General features: G+C 39.3%; 1 protein-coding gene across 2 annotated transcripts in view; it reads right to left on the bottom strand.

The window, feature by feature from the left end:
- CNTNAP5 (contactin associated protein family member 5) overlaps nucleotides 1–18,554 on the bottom strand; it is an 887,247-nt gene that overhangs the window by 114,992 nt on the left and 753,701 nt on the right. For both annotated transcript variants that reach the window (XM_059927107.1, XM_059927108.1), the window contains exon 17: nucleotides 13,186–13,404. In XM_059927107.1, coding sequence (XP_059783090.1) covers nucleotides 13,186–13,404 — 219 coding nt within the window. The remainder of the gene's footprint in view (nucleotides 1–13,185; nucleotides 13,405–18,554) is intronic.

Here is an 18,554-nt window from a genome sequence, read left to right as displayed (position 1 = left end):
GTGAAAATCTGATCCTGTTTAATGCCCTTCAGAGACTAGTCCTGAGGTTCAAGCTCAAATCCTTAGCCTAGATGGCACTGCATAGATCTGGCCTCTGCTTACCTCTTCATCCCCTCCTCCTGCACTCCCTGCCCTGACTTCAGTGCACCAGGCTTTCCGAACTACAGTGGCTCCCCACCACCCATGGTCTCTCTCACCTTCGGACCTCCTCCTGTCCTGTGTATTATGTGGTGTATTACACACATTTTCCCCCTTACTCTCCACTGTTCACTTTAGTCCATCCCTGCAAACGCAAACACACACACTGGCACTCACACACATACGTCCCTTCATCCATATTTCTGCCTACCCAGGATTTATTTTAATTAGTTGCCAATGTTTTTAAACCATGAACTATTTGAAATCTAAAAAAAAATGATGATACAAACGAACTTATTTACAAAACAGAAATAGACCCACAGACACAGAACACACTTATGGTTACCAAAGGTGTTGGGGGGGAAGGAATAAATTAGAAGTTTGGGATTGACATATACACACTACTATATATAAAACAGATCAACAACAAGGACCTACTGTATAGCGCAGGGAACGCTACTCAATGTTTTATAAGTACGTATAAGGGAAAAGAATCTGAAAAAAAAGTATATATATGTATAACTGAATCACTTTGCTGTACACCTGAAACTAGCACAACATTGTAAATCAACTATACGTCAATTAAAAAAAAAAAAAAGAAAGAAAGACTGTGCCCTTATGTTAGCACTGGGCTTGGCACAGAGTTAATTAATTAATTAATTAAATTTAATAGAACATGAACTATTTAAAAAATTCTAGTAAGTCATTCATTGAAAAATCAGAAAACCTGTCAACAATAAAGCTGCTTTCCTGCATGACAACGCCCAGCTGCAATGGGAGCAGTTCCTATAAGACAGGACATGCCCTGTCCGCTTGGCCACGTCCCCCACCAGGACCACTTCCTTCATTTAGACTGCTTTCCTGACCCTTGCAGGTGTTTGAATTTTCAGCTAATGCTCTAATATATTTTTAACTTATTTTTAACTCCTTCTTGCCTAGAGTTTAATATAAAGTTGGAAGAAGAACAAAAATAAACGTAGCATTATCCTTAAAGCAGATGAGAGTCATGTTTGGGAGTCTTGTACTTAATCTGCAAGCTGTTTAAGAATCTGAACAATGCTTCTAATTCTAAAAAAAAAAAAAAAATTAAACATACTTGCTGGATGCTAGAAACATAATTAACTCATTTATAATTAACTCATTCAATACTCAGTGGGAAACAAGTTATTCTTCATATTATTGACATTGCATAGTTGAGGAAACTTAGTGTCAGAGAGATTGTTTTGGCCAAAGTCAAAAATCAAATTGATTGTACGTGGCAGAGCCAGAAGTCTGAATGAGATCTTTTGACCTTCAAAGCCTGAATACCTTCAAAGCCCTAAAATCCTAAAATGAGCTTGAAATGGAGCAAGATCCAATGGTCCTGCCTGCCCCCATATTCTCTGCCTGCCTCTTGTCTGTAGAAAAGTTTAGTCAAAGAATAAATTTAATCAGAGGAGTGAGAAAATGCAGAAGCGAAGGAAAACAGTCCAACAGGACAAAATAATAATCGTTTAGTCATTAAGTAAAGTCAAGGACCTTTAGTTCCTCTTCAAGGGCTATGGATAATATTCTGAGCCGTATCCTGTGAGATGTTTTGTAGATACTGAAACCCCCACCAGGTGGAAGAAGTTAACTACATGATGACCAGACTGTAGCCATGACATAAGCTGCCACAATTCCGAAAACTGGTGTCAAAGAAATAGGAACAAACAGATCCTGGAACTGAAGATTAGCTGTACTCAGAACAATCAAGATAACACTGATCAGACCACTGCATGACCAATTTCAAGATGACGGTCAGAGCTGACTGTGCTGTTTCTGCATGTAGCCCCTCCCTCTACGTATACATGCCTGAAACTCCCCTTTAAAAGCTCTTGCCCACCGATTGTCACTTTGGACATGAGTCCGCCCTCTCCGCCGGTTGCTGGTCTCTGAAATAAAGCCAACTTTCCTTTCCACCAACCTTGCCTCTCGAGTACTGGCTTTCAAGTGGTGAGGAGCCAGACTCCACTTTCAGTAACAATTTGGGTCAGTACTACAACTAAGTGCTGCTTCTACTTGCTTTTTCTCATCTCTTACATGGTTTCTCCCACCTAGTAATATACACGTATGCATTTATCTTCTTGGCTTCTGTATCAGTCTTCATGACAACTTAGACCATTAGTTCACCAGCCGAGCTAGAAGCAATTTTGTATGACTCTCTTCTGTTGGCCCTTGGTATCAAGTGTGTTCATTATGATGATGTTTCCTTGGACTGAGTATGAATCAACTCTTAAAAAGGTTACCATCATCATTCTAAACCTGTCGTAGAAAACCTCCATGTGTCAGCTCGACAAATGCTCATTGCTTCCAGAGAAACATCTCAATTCCTTGGGCCCTCCTTGAACAAGAGCCTCTGTTTTTCTCATATGTGCCTGCTGTCTTGATCATACATGCTCAAACAAAACTCCTTTGCTGAACTCTTGTTTTGGAACAACGTTGAATGTGCCAGGTTAGGCTCCCATTTCACAAAAATAAGTGGTGTCATTCTCTCTCTCTTCTTGAATTTGGAGCAGTTGTTTTCTATATGAACTACTTTGCCTAAAGTCAAGAGTCGAGTGAAGTGCAGGTGTATTACCATCTAGATTTCAAATTCTAAAGTGGGAGCAGGTTTAGCATGCATATGCTGAATAAAAACAAATGCACTAACCAACAGTTATCTTCTGTTTTTATCCTGCCCCTTCAACTGGCAGAATCTTGGTATCAGAAGGAAATCCTAGTGGAGGCTTTAATTCCAAAACGTAATTTCCTTAAGGATAAGGCATGCATCTGGTTAAGTTTTGCCAGATACAGGAATCAATAAACACACACTATGTAATAATGCAGGTGTCACTAACTGGATGTCTACAAAGTAAAATAGTGATAGTAAGAGCCAATTTGAACTAAGAGCTTACTTCTTATCAAGCACCTTTACCCATGGCATTTCACAGGCATTTTCTGATTTAACACTTACCACAAATTGTGGTACCCAAACAGAATACCAAGTCTCCTCAGAAAACTGGAAAAGGGTTTGTTGGTGATTTAGAATCAGTTAACAACAGATTGAAATTATTTCCTCATTTGTTTGGTAGAAATGAATGCTGTGAAAAACTTCTGAAGAATTCAGCCACACTTACTGAGGGCCATTAAAGCATTATTATCATTGGCCTTACCCACATTTTAAAATAAATATTCCAAATGGAGCTGGGGGATGATTATAACCAGAAATATTTAATTTGGCTTTATACATAGTCATTACTAATACTTCATTATTTGCACACATAATATAGTTGTATATCTATAATATCCCCCCAAAATAATAATGGCAAATTATTACAATTAAAATGAAAGTATAAGAATGTGGATGGATATAAATATCAACATACCAAATCACTAATGGTCCAATAGAGCAACAATAACCAATTAGACCATGTGACAGCAAGAAAAAAATCCTATTTAACAACAAAAGCAGCCAAACATCTAGAAATTAACTTAAGACCTATGGCTATAAAAAAGAAAGTAATAACAATTTACCTTGGCTCATAAAGAATAAATAAAGAGATGGAACATGTTTCCATATAATTTAGCAATGTATAGTTATTTCCTTTAATGCAATACAATCCCAATCAATAACCCAAGAAAATTTGTATCATTCAAGAAAAATTATTTTCATAGAACATGAAAAGCTAATTCTAAAATCCGTAAAAAAGGTGGTTGATAATAGTTAACAGAGTGTTAAGAAAAGGAATCAGGTGTGTTTGTGGGGTCGAGGGGAGGGATTGTCTTGATTCAACATCAAAATATGTTCTGTACCTAATGTCTGCTGCCTGGGGTAGAGACTGCACTTGTGCTGCCCTGGCAGCTTCTTCCTTTTTGTTATGTAAAATTCATTTCTGATAAACATCAAAATGTACAGTTGCTAAAGTTATGATTATGTATACCTTAATGATTATTAAAGTATTAAAAAAATAATTTAAAAAACAAAAATATGTTCTGTAAGTATGATGTTGGCACAGCACCTGGAAAAAAACTATGTAAATAAAACAGAGTGGGACATTCAGAAACACATTCTTCACACAGAGAGATTTTAAACCTTATAATATATACTGGAGGTCCAAGTAACTAGGTAAAAGAGGAACCATGAAATAAATGGAGATGACAAATAATATTTGGGGAAATAAATAAAATTACAATCCTACCTCAAAACGTTAAACAAATTCCACATGCAATAAAGACATAAAAATGACAACAAACAAAACAATGACACAAAAACTAAAAATATTAGATAAAATATTATATAGCAGTTTAAAATAATATGCTATTTATACTGACATGCTAAATTTCCCATGGCATATGTTAAGTAAAAAAGCAAACGAAAACAAAAGTACAGCAAGCAAACTGTGGTATAATACATAGAAGTATATTGATTAAGCAAATATATCCACAAATAATAACATTGTATGGTGTTTCCTAAGGGTACTTAAATGTATGTAACTACTTTGATGCCTGGAAAGTGTCATACTGGGCTAATATTGGTCGTCTCTAAGAAGAGCCCTGAGATTATTATTGAATAATTTTACAGCAAACATGTATTCGTGTACTGACTGTATAATTTAAAATAAATATTTTCATTTACTATGTATATCATGCATAATGCTGCTTATCTTTTTTAGAGGCATTTAAGAAATTATTTATTATTTCAAGTTTCAAAAGAAACTCCTTGTTATAGAATTATGTATATCTCTAAAAATTCTTTATTAATATACGTGGTATTTGGATATTAGCAAACACTTTTCCCAGAATCAGCATGTTTGTGCCTGTGGGGTGGGCTGGAGTATGTATGGGTTTTCTGCAAAGACTGTTTTTTTTTTCCCAAGACTACAGACCAAAAACAAACATTTGCCTTCTTTTTAGCAGAATGGTGGCAGGGCACAAGATTTTGCCCCTTCAGAGCACAATATGGATGTTCTATGGAAATCCCCGTTTGGTTATTATTTACAATTCAGAGGGAGGCGAAGGAAACAAGCGAGCAATTGAATTGTGCCTGTTTCCGTTGCCCACAGAACTGTGGAGCAGTAGGGAACTAGTTCCACCACACTTCAAGGTGGCTGATGTAGTGGTCAACTGTCTTGCTAAAGAAGCCTCTGAATGATTGCTTTGCATCTCATTTGGAGATACCCCTGAGAGAATATCAAGATGATGGGGCAGGCATTTGCAGCAACAGGGATGGACCTAGAGATGATCATACTAAGTGAAGTAAGACAGAAAGAGAAAGACAAATATCATATGATATCACTTATATGTGGAATCTGAAAAAATGATACAAATGAACTTATTTACAAAACAGGAACAGACTTACAGACATAGGAAACAAACCTATGGTTACCAAAGGGGAAATGTGAGGGGGCAGGGATAAATTAGGTGTTGGGATTAACATATACACACTATTATATATAAAATAGATAAACAATAAGGACCTACTTCATAGCACAGGGAACTCTACTCAATACTCTGTAATAACCTATATGGGAGAAGCATCTGAAAAAGAATGGATATATCTATATGTATAGCTGAATCACTTTGCCAATACACCTGAAATTAACACAACATTGTAAACCAACTACACTCTATCATAAAATAAAAATTAAAAAAAAAACAAAAAACAAAAAAACGTTCTGTCAAATGATTTAAAAAAAAAAGATGATGAGGTAGGAAAGTCTGCCATAATCCTCATCACAGAGTCTGGAATAGTGACAGGAGCCAGTTTGACCAGATGAGTCCCATCTCCCGTCTCGCAAAGATGAGAGCACAGTAATCCCTCACTTTGCTTCCTTCCGCCACCATTTTTGAAGATGAAAAATCACTGAGAAAATCACTATCAAAAACAGCCTTAAATCACCCTCATTGCAAGAGCAACTGGATAAGAAATATCACAGGAGCTCCAGGTCTCTTCTAGAGTCAGCGGAGAAGCAACTTGCTTCTTCCAGGCTGGCTGCCAGGCCAAGTCATTGCCCAGATGACAGCAGCTTCAGGATTTCCTGGAAGTTGGGGCCCCTGGAAATCACTCTAATTAGTTTTCTCCAGGGAGGCCCTGCTGAGAACAGAGACTCCCTCAGAAGCTGAACCACAGACCCATTCAAGGAAATACGTCGATAAAGTAAAAGTCTATAAGCTATAAGAATTTTCCCTAATGGTCCCACCTGCCCTAGAGTGATTTTATGGTTGAGCTCAGGAGACCCGGAAATACAGAAGGAGCCTACAATTCACTAACGGGATGGTAACAGTGGCAATTCATGGTTAACACTTCTCACAATCCAGTCTACTAACATTGTCCTGACTTTCTGAGGCATGTGTGCAGTGATCACTTTGGGGTTCTTTCTCATTCCAGCTTCTTTTGTGGAAGTGATGGCTGCCACATGACTAGGGATAACGTCATCCAATGTGGGAAGCAACTCTCTGTTATCAGAAAAATTAGCTGAAACTTGGAAATAAAGCAAAAAATCATGGATGACATTTGTCCAGTGTAGATGCAGATAATTTCTTTCCAGCGTAACAGATAACTCCGAAGATGGCCTGGTGAGCAACGGTTTCATATTTAAATCTACAACTTTATCCTAACTTTTTTGTTGTTAAATTCTCCGTACATATGCCAGCTTTTTAGATGCTCTCTGAAATGATCATGACATCTTAATGGCTTCCTCATTAATTAGAGTGAAATAAAATCTTTGACTCATGTTTATTTTCTATTCACCTGAAACTCATTTTAGCTTTTGGAAGATTAGATTTTAACACACGCTACCAGGATCAGTTAAAATGGTGTTACTTATCATTAGAAAATACGAAACTTATGGAAAGGTCTTAATCGCACAGTACACAATAACTGGGGCTAATAATAATAATAACATAACAATAAAATACTAAGATATCTACAGAACTTTTAGTCTTTTGTAAACATGATGATTGAAGAGGAGTCGGCCAGGTAGATCAAGGGTGGGGTTGCCCATCCTAGATTGAGAGTCAGGACCATCAAGAGAGTGTGAATCAGAAAATGCAAACTCCACTCTAAGGAAGCAATTGAATTTAAAGGGTGTTTGGAGAAGAAAGTGGGACAAAAGGAGGCATTCTTTTATGGTTAATTCTTGGGAGGAATGAAAAATAAATTTCTCTTAAAAAATTACTTTGATTAAAAAACGTGTGTGTGTGTGTGTGTATTGCACAATACATTCATGTGATTGTGCCTCAGGTAGGGTTCTCCAGAAAACAGGCTGTGAGATGAAGTTAAAGGGGCAGGATGTTTTTCAGGGGGAACCATTGGGAACCACACTTTTGAGCCAGAGAGGCAGGAAGCAGAAGTGGGCAAAGGGGTGAGCTCTGGCGCAGGCCTGACAGTCTAGAACAGCCCCACAGAGAGTGTTGGAGCTAGAAAAGTCCATCAGAGATGTGCTTCCTTGGGCCAAAATGGTTGTGCCTTTGCACCCTGGACTCAAGTGATTATTGTCTGTGGACCTCCCTGGAAGGATGGGACCTTGTCCTGAAGAGATGCAGTAGCTGAAGGGGCAGAAGGAGGGAGACTGTCTTCCAAGAGCAATCCCAGCAGCAGGGCCTTCTTGAATGGGGTCCTGGGCAGCACATCCTAGAGTCTACGCAGGTTCCTAAGCCTCTCTACACAGGGGGGGCCTGAGACGACCCTACCCCTTCAGCCTGAGACATGGATGGTGAAGCAGGAAGCTGAATTAAAACATGGCACCTCTCTCCTCTTCTACAAAATTGCCTTCCCCAACTCAAGTGGCTCTGAAGCCAAATCCTTTTCTCTCTGAATCAGAAGAAACTTGGTAACACAATGAGAACAGAGTGTAAATCTGCCAATAACATGTTCAGAGAGTTCTGACTACATCTCCTTTCCCACCATTGTTCTGCTCCAAGGCTTTCTCACCTCCTCCTCTGAGTCATCCGCTTTGTCGCCAGAGCCTTGGAGAAATGGAAACAGGTTATAGGCAGCGTTGCAGCATCAATATGCCAGGCTGGGCCAACTCTTTTCTAAACTGGAGCTTCCCTGGTTGTCCTGGTTACATCAGCTCAATGGCGCCTTGGCTTTGGAAAAGACACAACAACTTCTCACCTCCCTCAGCTTGGGTCCTTGAACATCCAGAGTGTACTGTTTTATTTTCCAGAAATATCTGGCTTGAATTTCGTCTTATAATTATCACCCGAGCTCCACATGAATGGTGCTGTCCTAATGTTTTCTTTCTTTACTGAGTTACAGATTTTGATGACTGGCAGTGCCAGAGTAACTCGAATGACTGCTTCTACCGTTGAGTTTTTGTGTGGTCCAAATCTCAGGGCTCTTTTCCCTGGGCTGCATGAGAACATGATGCCATGTTGTACCCATCTTCAGAAATAGATAGTATGCTTTGAGATATGTTTTGTCAAAGGCAGAATGAAAACTTAAAAAAGTGAAACTGTACAAGAAAATTGTACATTCTCCTTCAATGGCCCATTACCAATCTAATGTGGCCAGTATAGGATGACATGAGCTTCAATTAAAGCATAAGAGATTGTAGATAAACATTGCCAAAAGGGTTTTGGAATATTAGGGGGCAGAAAATACTAACATGGGCTATGGGGATGGGTTCATTGTACTCAACTCTCAACATTTTCAAGATGAGACAAAATTTTGTGGAAGGGGTCATTTAATCATTCACTTCTCTGAAAATAAAAAGAACCAGTGTTCTTTCAAAGCACTTTCAAGCTCTAAGAACATGATTTTGTGGAGCAGAAGTGGTGTTGTGGGAAAAAAATGCCTGAGGAAGCAGGTGGCTCTTCCTCATTTTTTTTTTTTTTTTTTTTCATTGTAGAAGCATTGAGTGACTGCCACTTGGTAGGTAACAAGGAAGCAAAGCATTCACGGGACTTGGCCGCTAGTGTTCTGATGTTTCCTAAAACTTCTTAAACGAATCAGGACACTTTCTCTTATATAACTACTATGGGGAATATCAGAAATAATGTATTATTTTTTTTTTACTAAGACGATTAAAGTATACTTGACATATTAGTTAACTCTGAAAAAATAAACTTGTTGGTAAATCAGACCTTATCATCAGAAATGTATAGGATGCTGAAAAGACAATGTCTTTACCTTTTGTTTCACCATTGACATCCTCCGTGCACAATGGTTTTATGTAACAAATATGCTAAAAGGTGATTTTCCAGTTCTTCCTTAACATGAAAAGGATGTGTATCTCCTCCTGTGCTTTGAGACACAGTACGTCTTCCAGACAGAAAACTCTGCTGGCCTGTGTCAGGAAAGCCATCCTTGTGGGGCATTCGCAAGTGTAAATATAAGTGACTATTCCACAGAGAGACTCTAGCAGTTTCTGAAGTGTCAGGGCAGAGAGCAAATGAGAGCCACCTTTCCTGATTTCACTGCTGACCTCGCCTTGGACATGCTTCACCTGAAAATAGTAATAATAATTCCCAACCAGTGTGGAAGCAGGAGAAGCACTGTGGGTAGGGGGGAAATGGCTTCAACTTTATGATTTACCAAGTCAGTGAAATACTGTCCCCAAAGAGTTCTAAGTGGGAGTTACTTCAGTTTATTTTGACACAAATAAAGCAGCTGAGCCAAAAAAAAAGAAAAAATAAAGAAAAAGAAATAAGGTCCATAAAGGGCCAAAAAGATAAGAAGAAAGTAAAGCAACACAAAAACGAGGCTCACAGGCTCACAGCTTTACAAAATGTCCATTCTATAATTGCAACATATTTGGAAAGATGGGGTGTCAGATTTGGGGACAAAGAGATATTTTCCTTGCTGTTACATCCACATGGGCATGAGGGTAAGGATGATTGTCATGCATAATATACAGATGGAGATGGGACATCCTCAAGTTGTAAGGGATCAGTTACCAGACTCATCAATTTCATTCTGCAAATAATAAAGACAATGAATCCACTTAGGCTAGTTGTTTTTCTACCAGGGTCCCATGGCCTGTTGGCAGTTGACCTGGAGTTCTTACCCAGATCTCTTCATTTCATTTTCAGCCATACGTGCTAGTTCTTGGATTTCTCTTGCCTCTTCCTCGTATTGACTTGAAAAGCCAGTAGGGAAGAGCAAAGCAGTGGGATGATACTGCCAAGAGTTTTAAAGCTGAAACTACCCCAAGCTTGCAGTGCGCATTTCAGATGCTCTGTGTTATGAAGTTTCTCCTACTCTATTCAAGAAATGTGCCCAGTGAAATGGCATGGTTGCAATTGTCCCTAACTATCAGGGAAATAAAAGCTTGAAGTTAAAATATTGATTCTGGGAATCCAGCATGCATTGACTCAGGTATAAGCACTTCAACTTGTCACATTCCAATGACAGGGGCAGTGCTGAGAAGATATATCCATTCTATAAAATTCAACCTGTTTCTGGTACTTGGGAAGCACTCACAAGCAGAGCAGCAATGCCAGTGATTACCATGCTTGAACGATGCTCTGTTTTGATTGAAAGATCCTTCAGAGGTTAAAGGTATCTAGATAGACATATCCAAATTAATATTTAAGTACTGTCACAATCAATCTATCCCGGTAAAAATAGATAATGAACAAGGACCTACTGTATAGCACAGGGAACTATACTCGATAACCTATGTGGGAAAAGAATCTGAGAAAGAATGTATATATGTATACGGAATCCCTTTGTTGTACACTTTAAATTAACACATTGTAAATCAAATATACTTCAATTTTAAAAAATTTTTAAAAAGCACAATGCAATCATATCTTTTTCTGCCTAGCAAATATCAAAATCCAGTGACTCAAATTTTCTGAATGATAGAGAATGCAATTCGTCATTTTGGCTGCCCTAGCTAAGTAGAGGCCTTTTTTTTTAAACCATTGAATCATACAAACTGGAAATATTGGGACTTCAATTTTTTTGGTCACCTGACACTTCTAAACAGGTTGAACACTAAAAAACAAAATTCAAACCAACAGACTAAAATGGCCTCCAACAGCACGTTTTTCTTCTTCAAGTACATTAAGACAAGTTCAATAAAGCAGAGTACCATCTGAGATGGAGCCTATTGGAAAGAAACATACCAGAAGCAGGTGCTCTTGCTGCAGCTGACCTTGGCTCCAGCTAGAGCAAGGTATCTCTCCAGACCCATAGACATGCTCTTACTCATTGCATTTGTGATCAATTAATAGAAACATCTAGAGATAAAAACCCGCAAGGAAACACAGCTGCCTCTTTTCCCTTTCGACTTGCACAAAGTTTGTCACATATTCAGGCCATATGATAATTTCATAACTACATGAAATTTGCATGAAGGGATTAAAAGAATTCCATCTTTATATACACCTTTCAGCCAGAAAGATTCATCAGTACTGCCTGAAGATAAATTAAACCTTGGCATGGAATATAATTTATGATAATTGCAAACTACTTGAATTGATTACACCAAAAAAGACATTAAACATTGATGACTAGCAAACTTACTCAGAGCAATGAAATGTGATGTTTAAATAGAATGAAAACATCAATATAAATTTAAAAAATATATTTTAATACTAAATCATATCACTGATGTAGGTTAATTAAGTGAATACTTTTTCACCATAAAAACATTTTTAATCACTTATATCTTAGCTTCTGATGGACAGGTAAAACATGATAGATGAAGAAAGAAATATGATTCCTGTTGGAAAGAGAGATTACATATTCTGTTACTTCTTTTCTTTTGGCTGGTGTGTTCTTAGTGACAGCTTTCCTCAGAGTTAAAAGTTGCACAAACCCAAACTTAAAGGAAGCAAGTAAGAAACACCCATTGATTGCTGATGGCATTTCATTACTAGCAGTAAAGCTATGGTAGTGTGAGAGTTGGTAAAATAAATACATAAGGAAAGAAAATTAAATCTGGGTATACTGGCAAATTTTGGAACTAATTTATGCTACTCTTCTAAGCATCTGAACTTCAAGTTTTATGTAAGAGCAGTGTCTTGGTTTTGATAATAATACAAAATCCCTTACATTTACAGCTCTATTTTGTCTTTAAAGCTTTATAAGCCCTGCTCAACCTGCTTTCAAAAAATCCTTTCTAAACTGTAGCTATAAGGCGGACCCTTCCTACCTGGACTAATATGGCTAAATTCTCTCTCCCTCTCTCTTTCTGCCTCTTTGTCTCTCTCACACAGCACACACACACACACACACACACACACACAGAGTGAGCTCTTTGAAAAGAAGTTTCATTGCACAAGTAATCTTTCAACTCCCACCATCTGACAAGGTGCCTGATTTGTTTTAGGTGCTCACTGACTGCTTATGGAATGAATGAATGATTCAGTGAATGATGTTTGAGCCTTCCCAGGCCCTATTGCCAGCAGTGGTAGCCAGTTCAGAGGAACAACTTATCTAAAGGTTGATTCTGAGTCTCATGGTGGAAATGACCAGTGGAGAGACGTCTGCTTAGGGACCAAGGCTGCTTTTCTGTGCAAGTTATCAGGCAGCCGCCTAAGTGACGTGATTTCAGGGAGTATCAAAGAAGCTCCTAGTTTAAAAACCAATAGCTCCCTCCCCCACCATATTACTGATGCCCCAAATCCCTTGGAGATTCTGTAACATATTTCATTACATGGTTATCAATAATTATCAGAAGTCAGGTATCACTAGGAAGGGTGAATGGTAGCCTACTGACTTACAGTCAACTTCTAATAAGGTTTAAATAGCTGATACATCCTTTTTCTAAGAGTAGGTTTTGATTATAGGGATGAAAGGTAATAGAGGTTCCTGGACATCTGAAGATATACTATGAACAAGGAGAAAAGATACAAAGAGAGTTTGAGACCCACTCAAACTTTGCTAAGCGATGACATAATCTTCCATTGTTATAGCTACTGAATCTAGTAAGGAAGAATCTGTGAAATTACGTTTATAATTATAAATGCCTTATGAAATATTTTAATCATTTCCCAGGTCTAAAATAAAATAGTAATTTTCCTTGGACCTGGTTCCACAGTGGTCTTGTAGGGTTTTTAGCACACAGGGCACCTTAAGATGTCCCCTACCTACAAACAGCTGGCTGTTGAGCTGTAACCGGAAATGGCCCTCCTCTGAGGTCTCCCTGGTCATCCTTGGGAGGTTGTCCACCTGGAGTGAGGTCTCCTTGAGGTTCCTCTCGGCCCAGACATAATGCCATTGGTTGTCATTCAGAGGAGAAGAGGACCGGACTATGAGCTCTATGGGGCCATTCCCAACATCAATGGCAAACGTGACCTCAGAAGGAGCTGAAACCAAAAAGGAAAGAGGTAGAGAGATGGAGTTGTCAGTGCATTTAGGACACAAGCATACCCTGAACGAATGATAAAAATGATCGTACATCAATAGCTAGGTAGAGAGGCCTTCAGATGAAATCCCTGCAGTATTAAAATTACCATTAATGGTAATAACTACCAACTACTAAATCTTAAGCTCTTTTTTTGTCCCAGTTGGTTCTCATTGTGAGAATTCAAGAAACAGGATAGGGACCAGTGTCACTGATGCTGATCTGACAAAATGCATCTGCTCCAGGGTTCTGGGTTTTCTGGATCTGTTCTGACTTCAACTGTGTCCTCATGGACAGCTATAGACACTTGGTTAGCTAAGCAGCTACACTCCTGCAAGGAGAAGACCACACCCTGGGAAGTCCAGTGCTTGGTATTATTCATTATGCATATTATAATAATGTATTTCATATATATATAACATATTATTATGTGTATTATATATATTATTATTCTATAATGGATTATTTCATCAATACATATGATACAAGAATTCATGCTATTCCTATGACTTTTTTTTAAAAGGAGGCTCAGAAATTTTAAGTGCCTTGTCTGCATCACTGCAAGTGGCAGTGTCTGGGAACAAACACAACCCTATCCCCCCAACTCCCCACGCGGGGCTCCTTCCATGACCGTTTCTGCCTTTCTATAGCAATCTGTTTATCGTACAAGACAGGAAAGAGCCAGTCAGGGGTAATGCTACCTGTGATGATGATGATGTTGATGATGATGATGACAGGAAGATAACAGTGGTGGCCATGATGGTGATAGTTGTGGTGGTGATGATGACGGTGGTGGTGATAGGGATGATGATAGTGATGGTGATGGTGATGGTGATGGAGGTGATGGTGATGGTGATGGTGGTGATGGTGATGGTGATGGTGATGGAGGTGATGGTGATGGTGATGGTAATGGAGGTGATGGTGATGGTGGTGATGGTGATGGTGGTGGTCATGATGATGGTGGTGAAGGTGATGTGGTGATGGTAGTAGTGAGGATGGTGGCGATGGTGATGGTGGTGATAGTGGTGATGGTGGTGGTCATGGTGATGATGGGGATGGTGACAGTGGTGTTATCACCATTAACAGAGAGAGAGAGAAGTAGCAGCAGCACAGTAGTACCACGCACTCTGAGGAGCACTGTACTAAGCACTGCCCATAGATTCTCTCATTTCAATCCTCAAAGCAACTCTATGAGAAAGGTCTCATTTCTATGCCCATTTTATGGGTGAGAAAATGAAAGTTCAGAGAAATGGAAATAATTTGCTTGAAGTTGCCTTGATAGTAAGTAGAATCTGACTCCAAAAGTATAATCTCCATCTTTTTTCTCTATTTTAGTATATCTTCTTGTATTTTCTTTTATTATGTAAGAATTCTAAATCTGAAGGATGTGGAGAGGTAAATTATAAATTGAAGTTGAGGGGAAGACAGTCCCCTCTCAGGAACAGGAGCCTTCATATTCCAGACCTTCCCCTCCTTATCAGCACCTTGTGTTGGCCCCCCTCCTTTACACCCGAGATAGGACATGTGTATTTCTTTGACAAGGTCATCAACTAACAGATCTGAATATTCAGCAATACCAAAGGTCAGTCATCACCCTGGACCACTCCTTCCTCAGCCTTTAAACCCTAACAGAAAGCCAGCCTTGGTATAAGAAGCCCCCAGTATGCAGAATTTCAAGTAGCAGAGAGTTTGAATTGTTTTGCTTCCTGGTGAATGTGAGCCCTGACCGCAAAGAGAGGCAATAAGATAGAAGCTTTACAAATGGGATTTGAGACATGGGCTCTGGCACCCTCAAGACCTGAGGTAAGTTTTCGAGCTTGTCACCTCTTACTTTTCTCCTTTGTAAAATGGGAATAAAAACAATACCTAATTGTCAAGTTGTTTATAAATTCACCCTGACAAAGTTCTTAGAACTGTGCCTGGCGTGTAGGATGTACTCAACAATGATAGCTGTTATTATTATTATCATCACCGTGGCATGGTTCACCAACCCAGGTCAGTTGTCTTTGGCTCATAAACCCACACATTAACGGAAACAGAATTGAAGGGAGCAAATCAGATTCAACAATTACAAGATTAAATAAGAGTGAAGTTGGCCCTTTGAGCCGTTGCCTGTTTCTTATCAGGCCACCAATGCTACCTTGCAGCCCTGCTTATCTTGAGACCAAATAAACAATTACTGAGATATTAAGCACAAACGTATTTCTCTCTAAAAACATAGGTAAAGACTCTTGAGGTTGAAGGGGAGGAATGCTAAAGATTTTGCTAAAAGCCTTCCTGCAAAGCTGGTCTTGCGGATATCCAGTTCCATGCAGACAGCACGACTCTCTGGAAGGAAGGCTTGCTCCACTGCTGTGACGGCCTGCCACCCCCTGTCACCACTACCTCCTTGTTAGTTTCTGGTCTGCACTTATCTCTGCCCCAACATTTATCCCTCTGTTGTATAATGATCTGTTTATGGTCTGTCTCCCCAGCTAGTCTGCAACCTGTAGATGAACATCTCATTCATTGGACACCCAGAACCTAGGATTGGGCCTTGTATACAGGAAGCTCCCATCAAACTAAAATTTCATTCATTAAAATGTTACCCGGCACATACTAAATGCAATTTTTAAATTTTCTTTAATTTTTTTTTTTTTTTAGTTTTATACCAAGGTGTTAGGTTCCTTAAAAACCTTCTAAAATTATTATTATTTAACTTTATTCAAGTCACTATTAAAGACCTACTATGTTCGACTCACTCCTCCTAGAACTAGGGGAGAATCAGTGAAATGCAATAATAATAGCTAACATTTATGAGCGCTTACCATGACCCAGGCACTCTGCTAAGCATTTTTCATGAATCAACTCCCTACAATCCTATGAGAAAGGTAATATTTTACAGAGGAGGGAACTGACCCACAGATAGCTGAGAAGCTGCTCCAACCGAGAGGGGGCAGAGTCAGGATTTAAATCCAGGTGATGTGTCTCTGGAGCTCACTTTTTAACCCACTTGTCCTATGAGAAAACCACGATCCCCAAAACCGATGCAGTCCCTACCGGGCAGTTAAAGCTAGATATATAATACGGGTGCCTGGAAAAAACTGAATGAAAATAAATGTAAGTACATGGTGATACCTCCAACACTGCCTAGTGACTTGGTGGACAGGACACCCGAGGCCAACGTCAACTAGATCTCATTTGCTGGGGGCATGGGCATAGCTCAGTGGTTCTAAATGGGAAAGCTGGAGGCCCAGTGGCAGCATTACCTCTATCATGAATTTACCCTCTTCTTCCCCCAACTCTCTGACAAATATCCTCCCTTAACATTTACACCCTATGGTTCAAGACAAAGCGAAGGAGTCACTGGAGCCTTTCAGTGGGTTTTTACCCAGCCAGGGCCTGTGCTAAGCAGAGATGAATGAAACAAAATGAGCTCATGGTGTGCTTTTGAGCAGATTGACCAAGAAGGGGCATGTCAAGTGGAGGAGCCTGCCACAAGCACGAGAGATTGTACACCAAGTGCTCCTAGAAGATGAGAAGACGCCTTCTAAGGCTCCTGTACAATGCTCTTCCTTCCTCAAACTGTGACACCATCTCCGTGTTCTCAGCCCTACACAGGTCAGGCATGTGAGATGTCTCAGGCACCATAATGGAATAAAGAAGAAGATGCAAGGCCTTAATGTAGTCTCCTAACCTCTCTGACCTCCCATGTATTCATCTGTAGAATGAGAAGTAAATGAAATATTGTTAAACATTTTTGGAGACATGGACTCTTGGAGGAGCTGATGACAACTGTGGCTCCTATTCCAGAAAAAAAGCACACGCAGTTTTGCATTAAGCTGTAAAGACCTGCTGAATGTCCTATGCCTCAAAACATGGAGTAATATCATGCTATTTTCTCACCTTCTAACATTCTTGGCTCTTGAGACAGTTTTGCAAAGCGGAGTAGGGAGCTGTTCGAATGAACACAGAACTGAATCCTGGATTCTGAATCTTACTGGGTGATGCTGGGTGTGTTATTTACCCTCTCAAGGCTCACCTTCCTCATCTGCATATTGGACTGTAAGTTGAACATGAAAATCATAATGCAATATCTTGATGATTATAGATGAGATTATTTGAAAACAAAATTAAATAATGAATATAAAACATTCAGTACTATGTCTAAGTAGAGTACTCAACCATTCAGTATAAATGTAATTATTATTAGAATTAATCTTTCCTATTCTTGAGGATCTGAGGATTGTATCTTCAAGTTACCATCACAGTTGGTAATATTATTGATATGATACATCGGAAAGTCAGAACTCAAATTTCTAGATATATAGATATAGATGAGGATATAGATATAGACATAGAGATAGAGATAGAGATTTAGTTGTTCCTCCATCCCCTCTCCCCTCTCTACCAAGAGGACAAACATTAATCACCTGGAGACAACGTTAGCCCCTATCAGCCTCGAGATGCCACCAGAAGAATCTACATAACAAACTTGACTAACTAGCCTTTATCTCTACTTTCGAAGCCTAAAAATGCTTTCCTTTATCCTATTATTTCTCCAAAAATGTATTGTTCTCTTTTTAAGATGTCATATGAACTGGAGTTCTAAGCCACGTCGTTGAGTCACTCATTTCCTCTGGGTATTTCCCATCCCTACATGAGGTATACATGTTAACAAACTTCTGTTTGTTTTTCCTCTTGTTATTCTGTCTTTTATCACATGGTTCTCAGCCAAGAACTCAGACTTTTAGGAGTGAAAATGACTTTTTTTTTTCCCCTACAGGCTTTAAGGTCAGCTAGCTGCCCCTACCACCCAAGGGGTAAGGCTGGGCTCCGGCAAAACCAGTCTGAAATCTTTACTTCCCTGTCTAGAGGCATTTGTTCCTAGGTAGTCAGAGGAGTCGCATATCAGGAGCATGGTGTGGACAGCTGGCAAAGAAGTGCCTTCCTATCAGCTGAAATGTGGCTCCTTCTTGAGGGAAAGATAGCCTTGACAGAAGTAGAGATTCAGAAGTCAGAGCAGGGAGAGAAATAAATTAGACCACCACTAACATTTGTTAAACTCCTGAATCCAACCAGAAATAAAGTGCCCCACCAATTCTGGACTTGGTCACGTGTCCTGGTACCAAT

Source organism: Balaenoptera ricei, chromosome 7 (assembly GCF_028023285.1).
Source record: "Balaenoptera ricei isolate mBalRic1 chromosome 7, mBalRic1.hap2, whole genome shotgun sequence".
Classification (NCBI taxonomy): domain Eukaryota; kingdom Metazoa; phylum Chordata; class Mammalia; order Artiodactyla; family Balaenopteridae; genus Balaenoptera; species Balaenoptera ricei.
This window is presented reverse-complemented; position numbering and strand designations above follow the sequence as displayed.